At 38.5% G+C, this 15,814-nt stretch overlaps 4 protein-coding genes across 4 annotated transcripts in view; 3 read left to right on the forward strand and 1 right to left on the reverse strand.

The window, feature by feature from the left end:
* Positions 1–457: 457 nt before the first annotated feature.
* On the forward strand, positions 458–2,515 carry snapc5 (small nuclear RNA activating complex polypeptide 5). The gene is made up of 4 exons (XM_022754538.1): positions 458–586; positions 955–1,082; positions 1,175–1,255; positions 1,852–2,515. Exons 2-4 carry the CDS (start codon positions 993–995, stop codon positions 2,038–2,040), a joined length of 360 nt encoding a protein of 119 aa, XP_022610259.1. The 5' UTR covers positions 458–586; positions 955–992; the 3' UTR covers positions 2,041–2,515.
* Positions 2,516–5,317: 2,802 nt separating this feature from the next.
* On the forward strand, positions 5,318–9,236 carry LOC111228568 (lactase-like protein). The gene is made up of 12 exons (XM_022754536.1): positions 5,318–5,494; positions 5,606–5,693; positions 5,803–5,912; positions 6,014–6,142; positions 6,292–6,387; positions 6,494–6,548; positions 6,647–6,808; positions 6,902–7,179; positions 7,330–7,456; positions 7,574–7,773; positions 7,962–8,025; positions 9,121–9,236. The coding sequence occupies exons 1-12, from the start codon at positions 5,318–5,320 to the stop codon at positions 9,234–9,236; spliced, it is 1,602 nt and encodes a 533-aa protein (XP_022610257.1).
* Positions 9,237–9,311: 75 nt separating this feature from the next.
* Positions 9,312–14,660, reverse strand: zwilch (zwilch kinetochore protein). The gene is made up of 18 exons (XM_022754587.1): positions 14,487–14,660; positions 14,281–14,323; positions 13,797–13,889; positions 13,238–13,365; positions 12,948–13,138; positions 12,736–12,815; positions 12,503–12,658; positions 12,263–12,334; positions 12,080–12,173; positions 11,927–11,979; positions 11,733–11,835; positions 11,562–11,641; positions 11,280–11,436; positions 11,130–11,158; positions 10,912–11,048; positions 10,706–10,801; positions 10,098–10,213; positions 9,312–9,991 (listed from the first exon to the last, which is right to left on the reverse strand). Exons 1-18 carry the CDS (start codon positions 14,534–14,536, stop codon positions 9,903–9,905), a joined length of 1,767 nt encoding a protein of 588 aa, XP_022610308.1. The 5' UTR covers positions 14,537–14,660; the 3' UTR covers positions 9,312–9,902.
* Positions 14,661–15,092: 432 nt separating this feature from the next.
* rpl4 (ribosomal protein L4) overlaps positions 15,093–15,814 on the forward strand; it is a gene marked incomplete at its 5' end in the record, with an annotated part of 3,140 nt that continues 2,418 nt past the window's right edge. Inside the window, one exon of the mRNA XM_022754614.1 lies at positions 15,093–15,171. Coding sequence (XP_022610335.1) covers positions 15,093–15,171 — 79 coding nt within the window. The remainder of the gene's footprint in view (positions 15,172–15,814) is intronic.

The raw sequence follows: 15,814 nt of genomic DNA on the forward strand, positions 1-15,814 counted from the left end.
GTCGCCAGAGTCGGAGGTCCTTGAATGTTAATGCTGCCTTTACGTACTCCACGTTAGATCCTATTTTTGATGTAGAAACGTAGAAGTGCGATTTATTCTTTGACTAAATCGACTGTACTTAATTAGCAAAATGGTCTGTGGAACAAAAGTAGGATAAATATGTGTTTATTCTGAGATTCATGCAGCAATTTTAATTAATTTTCTTTCAAATGACTTTTGTGGCAACAGGTTTTTAAAAACTTTGGGACCTTTTAACAAAAAAAAATGTTTCATAGTCAGACGTTTGCATTTATGCTTGCTGATCAAGTGAATCAGTGTAGCTAGTATACCTCTGACAGTCCTATTTCACACCAGTGTCACACATAGTTCGATCCCCACGAACTAAATTCAAAATTTCCGACAGCTGTGGAGGCTACACTAAACCCCCGGATATGACCGCATAAGCACAGGAACCAAACTTTAGCTCGTAGCTCTAACTGTAGCACAACAGCTAAGTCCAAAATAAAAGCTTTCGGGGGGCACGTTATCTAGTGTATTACCGCTTTCGACGTCGATATGGAGCACTAGGCAGGATTTATAAACAGAGGTAACAGTCAAACTGGGCTTTACTCTTGCGGGTGTGGAGATTAACTGTCATTTTGGAGTACCGCTATTCAGCCAAATTGTTTTTTTCCTTAGCATCTAGCTAGCAGTAACAACAGTCTGATCACCAGTTTTTAAAACTGACGCAGTATTACTGTGAAAAATTAACGTCGATCTGTTCTAACTGGATGTGATAAATTCACTACGGTTCTTTTCAATACTTACAGCGACTTGTAGCTGACAATCAGATTTGGTGCCTTGTCATATTGTTAACAGAAATATAGAAAACGTTGCAGTGTTGTTTATAGGGGAAACAAAGTCCAACATAACACTGTATGACTGACTACTGGTGCATGTTTGACTACCTTTCAGTGCTGAGGAATGGTCTGACTGCAGCAGCACCAGTAAAGATGCACAGCCGTCTGCAGGAGCTGAAGAAAGAAGAGGAGACTCTCCTCAAAATTAAAGTGATGCTACAAGACCAACTGAACAGGTTGAAGGTGAGTGAGGGTTCAGAATAGGACTGCGTTTGTGTACATGTTTGTGATACCTGTGATGTATATATATATTCTGTGATCCCTTTGTGTTTCAGTTTGAAGAAGGGGCCTTGAAATCTATCATTAATGCTCAAACAGAAGAAGGAGCCTCTCAGCGCTTATCCCCTGAAACTGAGGTAAATGACTATACCAGAGAGAACATCAGGGAACAACTCTTGGTAGCTCACAGTCTGTCTTATTAAGATAGCAATAGCTTTGCTTGTATTTGTCGATTATATCACACTGAAGTTGGTTTGTTAATCGTATTCATTTTTGAATAATCAGATATTTCCACTACCACTATACTACATTTCTGTACTATCTGGCAGGGGATGTTACAGTTTGCAGGTCTGGATATGCTCAATGATTACATTCACACTAAAACCAGGTTACTCAGGCCACTAAGGTTGAGACAGGAAATCAGTTAACATTTTTGTTTGTGTTTCACTAATGTCATTACTCTAAAACCTCTGTCTACGTACTTTGCAAATAATATTTACATTCAACATATATTTACCTTCAGTCAAGTAGTGATGATGATTATCTAGCAGAAATGTTGCTGAGTCAGGATATTTTTATTATATTCTTAACTTAAACTAATATTTTATGAAGGTGGTCTCCTGTCCTCATTAGTGCTTTTCAAATTCTGTCTTACTTAATTAGATTTTGCTCATTAAGATTTTATTTAAAAGTGTTCAACAGGTATGTTTATTATTTAATGTCATTGTTTCAGGTTCATATTAACCTTGACGATGAGAGTGAGATCAATCAAACCAAACTGCTACTGAATGCCGCTGTAGATTATGATATGGAGGAGGAGGAGGACGATGATGACGAAGAGGAAGAGGAAGACGATGATGAGGAAGATGACGATGAACTTGGATTTGTGCCTGAGGAGGATGAGGAGGAAGATGATTACTGAAATTCTCAGTGTTTCATGGGGCTTCTATGTTTGCACCACTGAAGAAGAACCACGTGTAAACGGACAGCTGTTTATTTCTTCACCTGTTTTGTACTATCACTTATGAAGTTTAATTTATTTAGATGGAGTGAGTAGCAGTTATAGTGTAATGATGTGTGGTGCTAACAGTATCCTCTCCTTTGCCTGATTTAAGGCATGTCATCAGGATTTCAACTATGTTAGAATTTGTGTGTCAAACCCTGTGAGAAATGTCTCACTGAAATGCAGTAAGACAGTGTTATTAGGTGCTTCTAGCTTACTAGATATATTGTGCATTTTGGAGATAAGAAACTGAGCAGCAGTTCACTTGAGAATCAGATTTTGAGATGTGTCCGATAGTATGAAAATGTATGGCTGGGCCATATAAGAATATAGTGTGTATGCACTATGTAAGAGCTGATAATTGTAAGCACAAAATAAAATGTTTTGCATAGGGTTCACCTGACTGATTTTTACAGTTTACACTTATGTGTGGATAAAGAGATAACCTCCAAGAAAGTTACAATTATCCCTAATAACAAATTGTGGGTAATGAAGGAAAGAAAAAAGTATTTTCTTTGTGCAACACTTGAAAAAAGAAAAGAGGTTAATAAAGAGGTCAAGCGAGCAGAGACAGGCAGTATAAGGCTGTAGATAAAATTGTAGATAAATTTAATCATGGTGACATGCGTGAGCTGGAGAAATTCATCCATGCAGAGAATATCAAGTCACCTAGGCAGTCACAGCAAGTTTCCACTGAGTCTTGATAACCATTTTTTAAAGGGATCAAAGTGAATAAAACTAAGGGACCAAATGACCAAATTTGTGGAAGAACATTAACATACTGTGCTAATGAACTGAGTAATGTTGGCTATTTTAAAGATTATTCCAGCTCTTCTTAGAATCCGGGATTGTTCCTGATGTCTGAATTCTAACATCATTCCAGTCCCAGAGACCAGTAGCCCTAAAACCCTGTGACATGCGGACTAAAGCATTAACATCACTAGTAATGAAAACTATTAAATCAGAAGAGAGGTGTTGATGCAAAGTTATTTATTTTGAGCACTGTACATGAAAACACCTGAATGCAAAGTTTCTTTTTGATGACTTCTCTTCAGTCTTTAATACAGTGCTATCATCAACTCATCAGATGAATTATCCGTTTTGTCTCTAACAGACCTTAGACAATAGTTGTCAGTGGTCAAGCATCTGAATCAGTTTGTACTTCCAGTGACTCCACACAGATATTTATTCATCGTGTATACAGATGCTTGTCTAAGTAAATGTAATGTAAATCACCATAAAGTACTTATGTCTCAGTCAGTTAGAGCAATCACATGGACCCATGATGTAATAATCTGTAGACATGGTGCGACAGGTCTAGATTTCAATGTATCCAGAACTAAAGAAATGATAATCTCACCAAAACACAGACAATCTGCCAACAGTCGTTCATGTTCTAAGTGTTCAAATCATCCAGACCTACAAATACTTGGTAACATTTTTGATGACAGATTTAGATTTAGTGAAGACTAAGTAGATTTAGTGAAGAACCAATTACAAGATTGCCAAAATACAAAGATCCCTTGCACAGCTATACTTAATTTTGTTTGAAAACTTGCTTGCCTTAAATTTCCCCTTGAGGGACAAATAAAGAATTTTGAAATGAAATTCTAGTTTTACACCAACATGCTTCCCAACATACAGTAGTGTTTTTCAGATGTAATGAGTGTTTACAGGCAATAAGAGGATAAATCTTGTTTCTCAATTAAGGTAAATTGTTAAATTGTCCTGACCTGACCCAGGCGAATGGGTTATGCAGTGCAAACACTTTCCACTCGCAAACCATTCAGCATTTTCTAAACATCTAAAACAATACAGTGATTCTCACAATGAGGCCAGCTTTCACACTGACAGCAGGGACAGCTCTGGAGAAGGGTGGTGCTCCAACAGGCAACGTACAATAGAGACTCCACCAATAGATATATACAGCTTTCTACATGGTCTGCCGTGCCAGGAGAGCTCCCATTCACCCAAGGCTCAGCATACACCTGCTGCAAATGAATTCTTCATAAGGTACGCTGCCAGTTGGGCATCTTATTCTGTACATTTGCTATTGTGAATCAAATTTTATTGATTGATGGTATGGGATTTATTTTTCAATAGTGATAAAAAAAATATTTGCAAGAAGAATAATACAGAAACAAAACTGCAAATGTAAGAAAATGATCCGGGAAAAAAACAAAGGTAAACATGAGCAGGAATTTATATTGTTCATTTAAGGCACATTTGATTTATTTTCATTGTTTATATGTCTGAGCTTTTATCATATTTCTGATTCAGTTTTGCATGATAAATCCTTTGCATCACACCAATTTCCAGGCTTATTAGACGATTAGGCTAAAATGTAATGTGATGCTCCTGGAAAACTGGACTGGAAATTATTTACAAAGAGAATTCTGTTTATTCTCTGAGAGCTGTGAGCATTCAAACCTGTAGATTAACCATGACAACAACAAATAGCATTAATCTTTAATTTCTCAAATAATGGGGTTATGATGTATTCCAGTTCACATTTAGTGTATTTGTGTGGAAAGGTTCATCCATTGTTATGTGATCGTGCACCATAAATATATCAACCTCTCTAACATCAGCTTTGCTTACAGAGGTGAAACCATGGTTTGTATGGGATCTGTCTGCCTCAGCAAGATGAGCTTACACTCCATTGAGTTTGAATAGAGGTATTTGGCTCTGCATTAGGGATGTGGGACCCCCACAGTGCATTACATTGGATGCTTCCAGAGTGTTTACTGTGATTATATTAAGATTTCAAATAAATAAAATAAAATAAATTTTCAGAAAATGGGTTGTAAGCATGTGTGTATTTGTAGTCTGGTTACAACAACCTGTTTGCTCCAGATCAACCTGATTATTGTGACTAAGTGTTAAGATGCTGAATGGCTCTTGTCTGTGTGCAGACGTCAGTGAGGGACTGGAGCAGAACCAGACAGTGACTGAGCTGCAGGTTCAGGAGTACCATGATGCCCCGCTGTGCATTCAGTGTGTGCCATGTGTTTATGTTGGTGCTGTGTCTGTCTGCGGCTGAGGACTTCGACTGGACAAAGAACGACCACGGCTCCTTCTATTATGGCACTTTTCCAGCTGGTACGCGCAACTTGTTCTTTTATGCAGAGGGGTAGATGCAGCACATTTGAACTATTTTCATTAGGAGCTGGACAGAGTTTAATGGTTGTTGCCAATGTTGTATTTATTAGGATTTTCGTGGGGTGCCGGCAGTTCAGCCTATCAAACAGAAGGAGCCTGGGACAAAGATGGAAAAGGACTGAGCATCTGGGACGTGTTCAGCCATAAGAAAGGCAAAATCCAACAAAATGACACTGGGGATTCCTCCTGTGAGGGCTACTACAGAGTCAAGGTGGGGTGATCAGGTGTGGTGTGTCTGAGAGATATGGAGAAAACAGCAAGGTGAAATCTAAATATTTCACTCCATTGTCTGTGTGTGTGTGTGTGTGTGTGTGTTGCACAGGATGATGTTTCTTTGATGAAGGAGCTGAAGCTCAACCACTATCGCTTCTCCATCTCCTGGCCCAGACTCATCCCCACTGGCATAAAGTGTGAGTAACTGCTGTTGAATTTTGAAACTCAGCAGTAACACACACACATATGAGTCCATTAACTAATTGCTAAATCTGAATTTTATCTACATTTTATCACCATTTTCAGCTGACCATATAAATGAAAAAGGAATACAGTACTATGATGAACTGATTGACCATCTGCTGGAGAATAAGATCACGCCCATCGTCACTCTGTATCACTGGGATCTTCCCCAGGTTGGTCCAAAATACTGATGATCCCCACCTTTACCTGCAGTGTGTTTGCGTTACAGTACTGCCCTTCCTACCTAGAGTTATTTAACTCTCTGCTTTTCTAGGTTTTACAAGAAAAATATGGCGGATGGCAGAATATAAGCATGGTCAACCATTTCAATGAATTTGCCAACCTGTGCTTTGAAAGATTTGGTAACCGAATCAAGTATTGGATCACCTTCAACAATCCATGGGTAGGTTCAAAATAAACACCCATCTTCTAACATGTGAATTTACTTTTTTTTCCCTTTTTTTTTTTTTTTTTACCACAGAACTTGGGTAAACGTGTATTTACCTGGTACTGAATGCTCTGTTATCGCACTTATACTCTTGTCAACCACAGTCTGTAGCAGTTGAAGGCTATGAGACAGGTGAGCATGCTCCTGGACTGAAGCTGAGAGGGACAGGAGCATACAGAGCTGCCCACCACATAATTAAGGTATGCGAAAACAAATGTATTCAGTTAAAGTATCAAAGGAGCTTTGCAACGTTAAACTGAAATATATTTATATGTATATATAATATATACATTTTTTTTTTCATAGGCACATTCAAAAGTTTGGCACACTTATGATACACAATGGAGGGGAAAACAAAAAGGTAAAGAAGATGGCATCGCTGAAAGTGACTTAATTCAGTATTTGCTTCTCAACAGTACTGTCTATTTGAGTGTTGAGAGCTGCTGTTCACATCTGCAGGTCTGGTTGGCATCTCTCTGTCCGGTGATTGGGGAGAGCCGGTGGACATCAGCAACCAGAAAGACATTGAAGCAGCTGAGAGATATGTCCAGTTCTACCTGGGCTGGTTTGCCACACCCGTCTTTCATGGAGACTACCCTCAAGTAATGAAAGACTTCATTGGTAAGTTGAATTGCAAGCAGGTAATCAATTAAGTAAAATTAGTTCTTGTTAGCTAATGAGTTATGTAATCACTACTTTTGACTGTGTATGCAGGGAGGAAGAGTGTCCAGCAGGGCCTCGGGACATCTCGACTGCCTTCATTTTCCCCCCAAGAGAAGAGCTACATCAAGGGGACCTGTGACTTCTTGGGCATTGGCCATTTCACCACCCGCTACATCACCCAAAAGAACAACCCATCAAGTCGCAGTAGCAGCAGCTACTTCGCTGACCGTGATCTGGCTGAGCTGGTTGACCCACGATGGCCTGACCCCGGGTCAGAGTGGCTCTACTCTGTGCCCTGGGGTTTCAGACGTCTGCTCAATTTTGTCAAGGTGACTCCTGGTGTATAGTGAACAGTAAATGATGTACAGTTGGCTTGTTGACGTTTGTTCTTACCTGAAATGATCATGGCACACTGCGACGCTAGTTAAATTACATAAATGTAATTCACTGTACACTATTACGATTTGTTTCCTATTCAGACTCAGTATGGAAACCCAATGATTTATGTGACTGAGAACGGAGTCTCTGAGAAGATGTTATGCACAGAGCTGTGTGATGACTGGAGGATACAGTATTACAAAGACTACATCAATGAGATGCTAAAAGGTGAATGGGCTCATGCATATTGTACAACAAAATTAAAAGACAGTGTGTCACATCAGACCGGTCATTAGGAGGTAATTAATCTAATCCAACCTATGTGTTCCCCGTGGTGTCATGCAGCTATCAAAGATGGAGTCAATGTGAAGGGCTACACCGCGTGGTCCCTGCTGGACAAGTTTGAGTGGGATGAAGGCTACTCTGAGAGGTTTGGCTTGTACTATGTGGACTTCAGGAATAAAAACAAGCCTCGCTATCCCAAAGCTTCTGTTCAGTTTTACAAACGCGTCATCACCTCCAATGGATTTCCCAATCAGAGAGAGGTGAGAGAAATCGGCAGGTGCAAAGACCTACTTCTAATCCTTCTTCTGGTGGATTCTTACACATAACATTGCAAATACGGATAAACTAATTTCCTATGGAATGAAGACGTTTGGATTAATTTGTTAATAATTTACTATGTCACAGAAATAAGAAAGTGATGATATAACTGCATTGCACACCCTCACAGGTTGAGAACTGGAGGAGGAAGGCGATTGAGACCTGTTCTTCTAGCAACCAGCTCCTAGCGGCAGGTTAGTTCATCTCTAACATCCCTGACTTTGTTTATCAGAGATCAGAGGTGAACAGCTAGCTGGGGTAAACAAATAAAGAGTCTGTCCTAAATATCAAAAACCTGACAACAGAATTTACTGCAGATCTATAATTATAATTTGACTTGAATATGTGTCGTTGTTCTTTAGGCACCTCAGAAAACACATGAACAAATTCTTAGTTAAATAAGAAGGCTGGAAATATAAAACAGAATGAACAAAATCTCCTACAGAGTATCTGAGATATCTTCTTTGTTTGCCCCTCCAGCTAGAAGAAAATCCAAGGAACATGCAGAAATGCCAAAGGTTTGGCCAGTGCATGATGAAGTTTAGAACTTTATGGTATATGTCTTCCTTTAATGTAATTTCTTATTTGTGTTGCTTTGTGATTGTGTGGTTTTAAATATGACTAACAGAGTTTAGGCCTCTGCAGTTTAACACTAACACATGCATTTGAAATGAGCTCATGCTCCCTCTAAACAGTGTGAAACCGCTTCTTCATTTAACTGAAGTTTTACTAGTTTGCTTAAATCTAATTTGCAACCTAGAACAGCACTTTTGGTTTCACAGCAGCTTTGGCAAAAACTCAGTAAACATAAAGCTGATCAGTGGACTTTTGCGCACAGGATGTTTCATAAAGCAGAACGGTAAATTAAACCAGATAACATTACACCAGTACTTAAGTAATAATAAATAAGATTTCAGAAGATAAGATTTTTAAAAAGTTATCTGGCTGTGGTACTAATGCTGCTTTCTGAAATATCCCCCAGTAGCACAATGCAGTTCTCAAAGGGTTAAAGTGCCGTTAATCAACTCTGAGTCATTTCTCTTTCTTTATTAGAGGAACAGCGGAGTACTGCTGCCAATATTCTAAGACTTATACATGGTAAGGAATCACTCATGCTCACTGTAAATCAGATAAAGGATGATTTGATTTAGGGGAAAAAAATATTAACCCTTTGAGTGCTGTACTTAAGCATCATTACTTGCTTCATGAGCAGTGTCTGAGCTATACAATAATGCTAGCAAGTTGTTAATGTGTGTGTGTATGTGTATTTGTGTGTGTGTGCTTTGCAGACCCTTTGACCAGCCACATGGAGATGGTAACTGAGATCGTTGTTCCCACTGTGTGCACACTCTCTATTTTGCTCAGTGCCATCTTCCTCATGTTCCTGCTGCGGAGGCGGAACTAGAAAGTGTGCATGTTTACAATAACATCAACACACATATACACACAGGCACACAAATACTCATATTATAAGTGCATCCTTTCTTTAATGGATCGTGTGTGAATATAAATACATTATTTGAAATGAATTTCAAAAGAATTACTGACTTCATTAAATTTGACGTGTAAACAATGTTTGCTGTAAAATCACTGGTTGAGCCTATAATCATGGACTTAGTATCAGACACTTAAAAAGTGTGGATAGCCCTGCAACAAGCTGGATTTACTTATTAAAATATTGCTGTGGAATATTACCATTGCAAACAGACCTTATGATATACTGGATTTTGTGTTTTCATTTGGTTAAAACTGGGAGTTTTTCAGCAATAAGCATGTGCCATCTACTCTATCGAATGTAAAAAGTCAGCAAAATGATAGAATAGGATTATAAAGATATAGTTAGAAAAACCCTTCCAGGGTCACAGAACATATATACAAAGAATTGAAAGATGTTTAACAAAATATTAAACAAAACTACAGTATATTAACAGAAAACCCTCTCGTGCTCACTGTAGGTTTTGTGATGCAGTATAAGTCTATCTGGTATTTCAAAACATGTTAATTACTAATGACAATATTACATATGAAAATAAACATCTCCTGTTGTTGTTCAGTTGTGCTCTGTGTAAATTCATGCAAAGTTGATAAGACTGCAGCACAACAAGGTGGAGAAGAATGCGGGATCTTCACTGTCTCCATTCACTGTTTCATTGGAGTATTCTAAAGACAGAACAAAAACAAAATAAAATTGTAAAATTGCTTTACTGGGGCAGTTACTACTTGGAAATATATGGCATGCATATTTGGTGCAGTACATGAAGATCACCTGTTTCAAAGATGACATGATCAACCAGTGGTCTGTCACTGAGCTGTAAGGATGTCCTGACCTCACGAGGACCGTGGCCACTGGACACCTCAACTCCCCACAAAAGTGGCTGCTCTCTGAAACATTATGGATGAGACAAAGGCCCATGTTAACATTTTGAAGCTGCCTCTAAAATGCAGAGTGTGTGGTCTGATCACAAGAACGCACCTGTAAATACTGTTGTGAATGCATAAAAAAGCCACTGACGATATAGTGCACTTGAATAACTAATGCTGTATTTGGCTGCAGTATGTGGCCACAATAGAAAACAGTGTGAAAAGAGATGGGCTCCTGACTGAGCACAACCAATCTCATGAACACACCTGAATATGGTGGACTTGCTTCTAATAATAAAAAACAGTTGTTGCAATTTAAAACCAAATTTGAGTCGGGAGGCGAAATCCAATCACAGAAATCCTTCCTTCTATTTCACTTTTTTGACACTTCAGTACATGAAAGAAATCACTAGTTTGTGTTAAAACATGATTGAGGAAAAATTTCACAATTTCATTTACAATTTTCTTTGAACAAAATGAAGCAGTTTGTATGCAAATGGTTGCATGACTTACTTCTGGTAGAAATGGCTGATTAGGGCTGGTTTGATTTGGAGTTTGAATTCATGTTCTTCGTCATATGGGTATGTTTTGTAGTGCTGCAAACACGATCTATGAGAGAGAAAAGGAAAACAGATATTCAGTTGTCTACTTTAACATCATCAATAGAAACATACAATTTGCACACTAATACATCACAGGAAAAAGCCAACTTTATTTACTGTGTGAGAAGGAACAGCCGGTCATAGGGCAAAGCCAGGAATGTGCTGCAAGTCACAATTATTTCCAGCAGATGGTGCAGTTTCCTGAGTCGGATCACTTGCTCCTGTAGATCAACCTCCGTGCTCAGGTAGTAACACTGAGGAGTAAAATACTCAAACTCAGTATTCTGTTAAGAGTCATTTGAAAACTGTTGTCAGCAAAAGAGTCTTATGCTTACCAAGTGGTTTAGAGTTGTCAATTCTTCACCTGAGAAAAACAAACAAACAAACCATATAAAAAATAGTTTAATGTGGTAATAAGTGAGGTAATTATTACTCTAAAAACAAAAAACAAGTTCAGGGATTCAGAATGATAAGTTAGAGGTTACCAATGAGATAGTTAATGTAATCTTTTCTCATCTTGTCCAGACCCATCTCTAGCAGCATGTGGACAGGAGTGACACCTGTGAGAGACACATGATCGATCTGCTGGTGGTAGGACTGCAGGATGAGCTTGCTGAGGGAGCTACTGCTGTCTCTGTGAATCTGGGGGAAGTCACACAAAACAAAGCAAAAAAATAAAAAATTCTTCACACACACACACACACACACAACAAACTTCAGTCTTTTCTCAGTGGTCAACTGTTTTCAGAAGCTGCATCATCCCATACCCACGGTTTGATGTCTCCATATCTCAGAGCTTCAATGACCAGTTTCAGACAGTCTCCAATGTCTTGATATGAAATCACACCTGTGATGAAAAAAAAAGGAATATAATATGATGGTCACTGCCTGTTTATAATGTTAAATCAAATGAAACTTTGATGAAGAAAAGGACTCACTCTTTCTCATGCGAACCCACAACTGTTCCACAAAATCCAAATCGCCTCGCTCCAAGAGAGAGTTGAAAATAGGAGTGTCTGTGTCAGACTTCGGCTTTGTGTTCTTTAAGAAAAGATGGGGAGAAAAGATGAAGATGCTGGAAAGCTACCACATGTATCTCTTGGACCATCTCTTGCTTTTAACACCATCATACCTCGGCTGTTTTTGCAGTCTGATCCTGTAGTGTCTTTGCAGTGTCGTGAAGCTCTAAAAGAAGAATTTAAAAAAAGAAGAAGAAAATATTCATCTTAATTACCTACTAGTGGTAAGTCATAGAAAAGGTGAATTTATTGAACAAAACAGAAACCTTCTAGGTAGGCCTTGGTAAGATTTACAGCTGACGTGCTTTCCAAAGGTTCCATCCATTCAGTCTCACCAGTTCTCAAACCATCAGCAAGAGTCTGAAATAACAGGAATCTGACATATTTACTTGTTTATTTGTGTATTAATACTTACGGTCATTCATCTCAGATCACTGTGGGACACAAACCTGAAGAAACTCTAGCTCCCTGTACATCTCGAACATCGGGCTTCTCATATCTCCGCTGGTAACTTTGATATTCTGCATGTGAACAAATATAAACAGGAAGAATCACAGTTTGTGCGGAATGATAAAGCTTCTATTCTCTTGCTGAATAACTGCACAGTGATTATGTCTCAAAATATAGACATATAAAAAGTGTTTTATGGTCGAGGAGAAGAATATTTTACATGTATAATATCAGCTTACCAGTGTGGCTGTAGAAGACAGGGGTGGGGTCTCAAGGATACTCTCCACATGACTCCATTTGAAATCCACTGTCACAGAACTCTGTGACTCAATCACTGTGTTTTCAACGACAGTGGAGCCAAACAAGTTGAACCTGGCACTGCCTTTAATCGCCATCTGGAAGCGCAGGCAGATGGTAAGTGAAGGAATATTCATTTACACTGAATTGAAAAAGAGGATGCACACTCACTTACCGAGGATGGGTGATGCCTTTTCTTGTGCTCTTGTTTAAGCTCATCTAAGGTAAGGAGAGATTTTTTGTCCACTGTTGAGCCTAGCAACATTCAAATGGGAATAAAACAAAATTTCAGAAACTTAAAAATCACACAGGAATTAATTATAAACAAATATTGGCTATAGTAATAATGTTTGTTATTCAAAGAGGTATGGAGCACTTAAGCAATACCTTTGCAGGTAACGGAGTATAATTTTACACCAGATACTTTGTTGCCCACACAGACCGTTTCAGCCCCAAACCAGGTTGTTCTAGCAGGATCAGACATGTCACATCGCACCCACAGAGGGTGTAAGGCAGGGTTGTTGTCAACAGCTGACACATTAGCATTTTGAGATAATGTGTACCAAGACAGCAACTGCCTATAAAAAGAGAGAGAAGATACTACATTTTGATATATCAGCTATAGGGCTACACTTGCTGCATTTGGATGAAAAATTAAGCTTCTTGGCATTGGCTACCTTGCTTTCATGATTGTGAGCGGCTCTGGTCCCAGTTCTGTCTTGATTACATTGACATCGGCATCAGGATCAGCATCAGCGCAGTTTGAATACTCAGCTATTTCTTGATCATCATTTATTTTTGGAACCTGGTGAAATCCAGAAATAAAAACATGGTCCAATAAGGAGCATTAATGAGAGGATTGAAAAGGTTGTATGGAAAAAAGGCACCTGTGGAGGAACTTTGAGTTATATCTATTGCTTTTACAAGTATGCATGGCTTGTAATACAGAATAATGAGAACTGAACTGAAATGCAGGGCTAGTTGAGTATACTCATCTTATTTAAGCTATTAAACAAATGTTCCCGTTTCCAAACCAACATTAGCATGTCAAAAAATCTTAAGCAACTGGTGCTGTATCAGAAGAACTATGCGCCAAGAAACCATAAACTCCTAAAATACAAGATGATGTTCATGTTCATTTATTTAGTTTACATATTACACTATTGTACACTATATGTCTAGTGCTTGCAGACACCCTGAATATGTTTAATGAGTCACAGTATTACCATTACTCACAGCTTTTTGACAGATGAAGACTGGCTGGCTGCCACAGTACAAATTCACCACACCGATTCTGTCTCCATTCATCTTTAGTATTTGGATGTCCTCCTGAAATCCATCAGATACTGTATCAGCATTAGGGCTGAAACTAAGGATTATTTTTTTTATCATGGACTAATCTGCAGACAATTTTCTTTATTAATCATTTGAACTTTAAAACGTAAGAGTGAAACATTTCCTTCACAATATCCTTGAGCACAAAGTAATGTCATTAAATGTCTTGTTTTGTCTGACCAACAGTCCAAAACCGGAAAATATTCGATCAACTATAACGTAAGACAAGGAAAAGCAGCCAATTCTTTTTGCTTTAAAAAATACTTATCATAAATCTGGCCGTTACAGTACTTGAGATCGACCACATGAACAGCTTTAATCAACACTATTACTGTAGCGTAGACAGATACACCAAACAGTGACAGATTTTACAAAATGAAATTACCTCATATGTATATGTATCGTTGCTTGCTTCATCTTGAAGAGATCTGTGGCGCAACACAGCAGAAATTATCCAGCGAATTAACGAAACAAGACACTTATTTGGTAGTTTAGTACAAATCACTCTTTCTGTACTAACGTTTTAGCTTAAACTTGCGTTAATGTTAGCTAAAGAAGCTAAGTTAGTAACATTATACATCTAAAACTCACCGAAGAACATTGAAAAATTCCTTGGCGCTAGATATCACCTTTGAGCCCATCGCAAAATTGTACAATAGACCTCCTGTTACAGAGCGAACTATGTGGATAAAATAGAGAAAAGAAGTTAACAGAGTTTAATTTAAAGAGATCAAACTTCGCACTGCTATTGTTGACGTTTTGACAGTCGCGCGCTAACTCAAATGTTGACGTCATGAGGTCACAGGTTATCATTCTGTCGTCATAAATTTGTATGAAACAAATGAAATTAAATAAAGTCCGATAAGTGTCCACATGAGCTTATATAAACGAATGAGTAAGGCTAAGCAAATAAAAAAATAAACTGATTAAACTGAAAAAAAAAAAATTCTATGAAAGTAGTCCGGTCTTTACGCCTATCCTTCGCCAACATGGAGTAAAGAAATAGTCCCAGCTATGGCATCGAGTATTTTGTTTAGTCTTGAGAATTTGACTAAAACTAGTAAATTAATAATTTACACACTGATTCACGTTTTATCAAGTGTTTTTTTCTGGGGTAAGCCAAAGAATTGTCGAAATAACGCTTTTGACGGAAGTGGTATGCTCCGAGGCGGATGCATAAAGCATTCAAGGTAATTCACTAACTTCCTTTTTACTGTGGCCGCCATACCGTCAGGAGCGTGGTTCCCGGCGAGCCGAAAAATCATTTACGAAAATGGTGAGAAATTACACTCGTATTGTTGTTAACATGGTATAGGACACGGGTGTGTTATCTTGAAGTTAGTACTAAACAGATCTAGCTGTATTTTCTGTCTTTGGAAAGATTAAATTCAGATTTACCAGAGCAGTGAGTTGGAAAGCTCCCGGCTAGCGAAGCTAACACGAGGAGCCATTTTGGACGAGCTGCTTTAGTTCAGCAGTTACACGTGTGGTTTCCCTTCGGTGGCCGACCTCTTACAGTCAGCTAGACTAAGTCGCGTGTTTTCATTGCGACTGTAGCATATTTTTTTCTGTATGATCCAATTCTTACGTTACACTCTTCATGCCCTGAACATTTTAACATAGTTAACAATGAGTGGTCGAGTAAACTTAAAGATTGGCTTACGAGATCATGTTAGCATAATCGAGCTAAGCTAAGGCCTACAGCCGCAGTCATATCGGAGATTTTGTCAAAATGCGTAATATTTATGAGCCTAATAACTTATATCATCGCTGTTAAATGCGAGTAACATTAACTGCTGGCGTTTCATCAGACTGATTCAATGATGGTAGTTTATCTGCCCGCACACGTTGGACGTGATTGATTGTCCAAAACAAGTTAAGTAACGCATTATAGGACCATTGCATCTTACAGGATATGC

This window comes from Seriola dumerili, unplaced genomic scaffold, assembly GCF_002260705.1.
Source record: "Seriola dumerili isolate Sdu_G_001 unplaced genomic scaffold, Sdu_1.0 BDQW01000219.1, whole genome shotgun sequence".
Classification (NCBI taxonomy): Eukaryota; Metazoa; Chordata; class Actinopteri; order Carangiformes; family Carangidae; genus Seriola; species Seriola dumerili.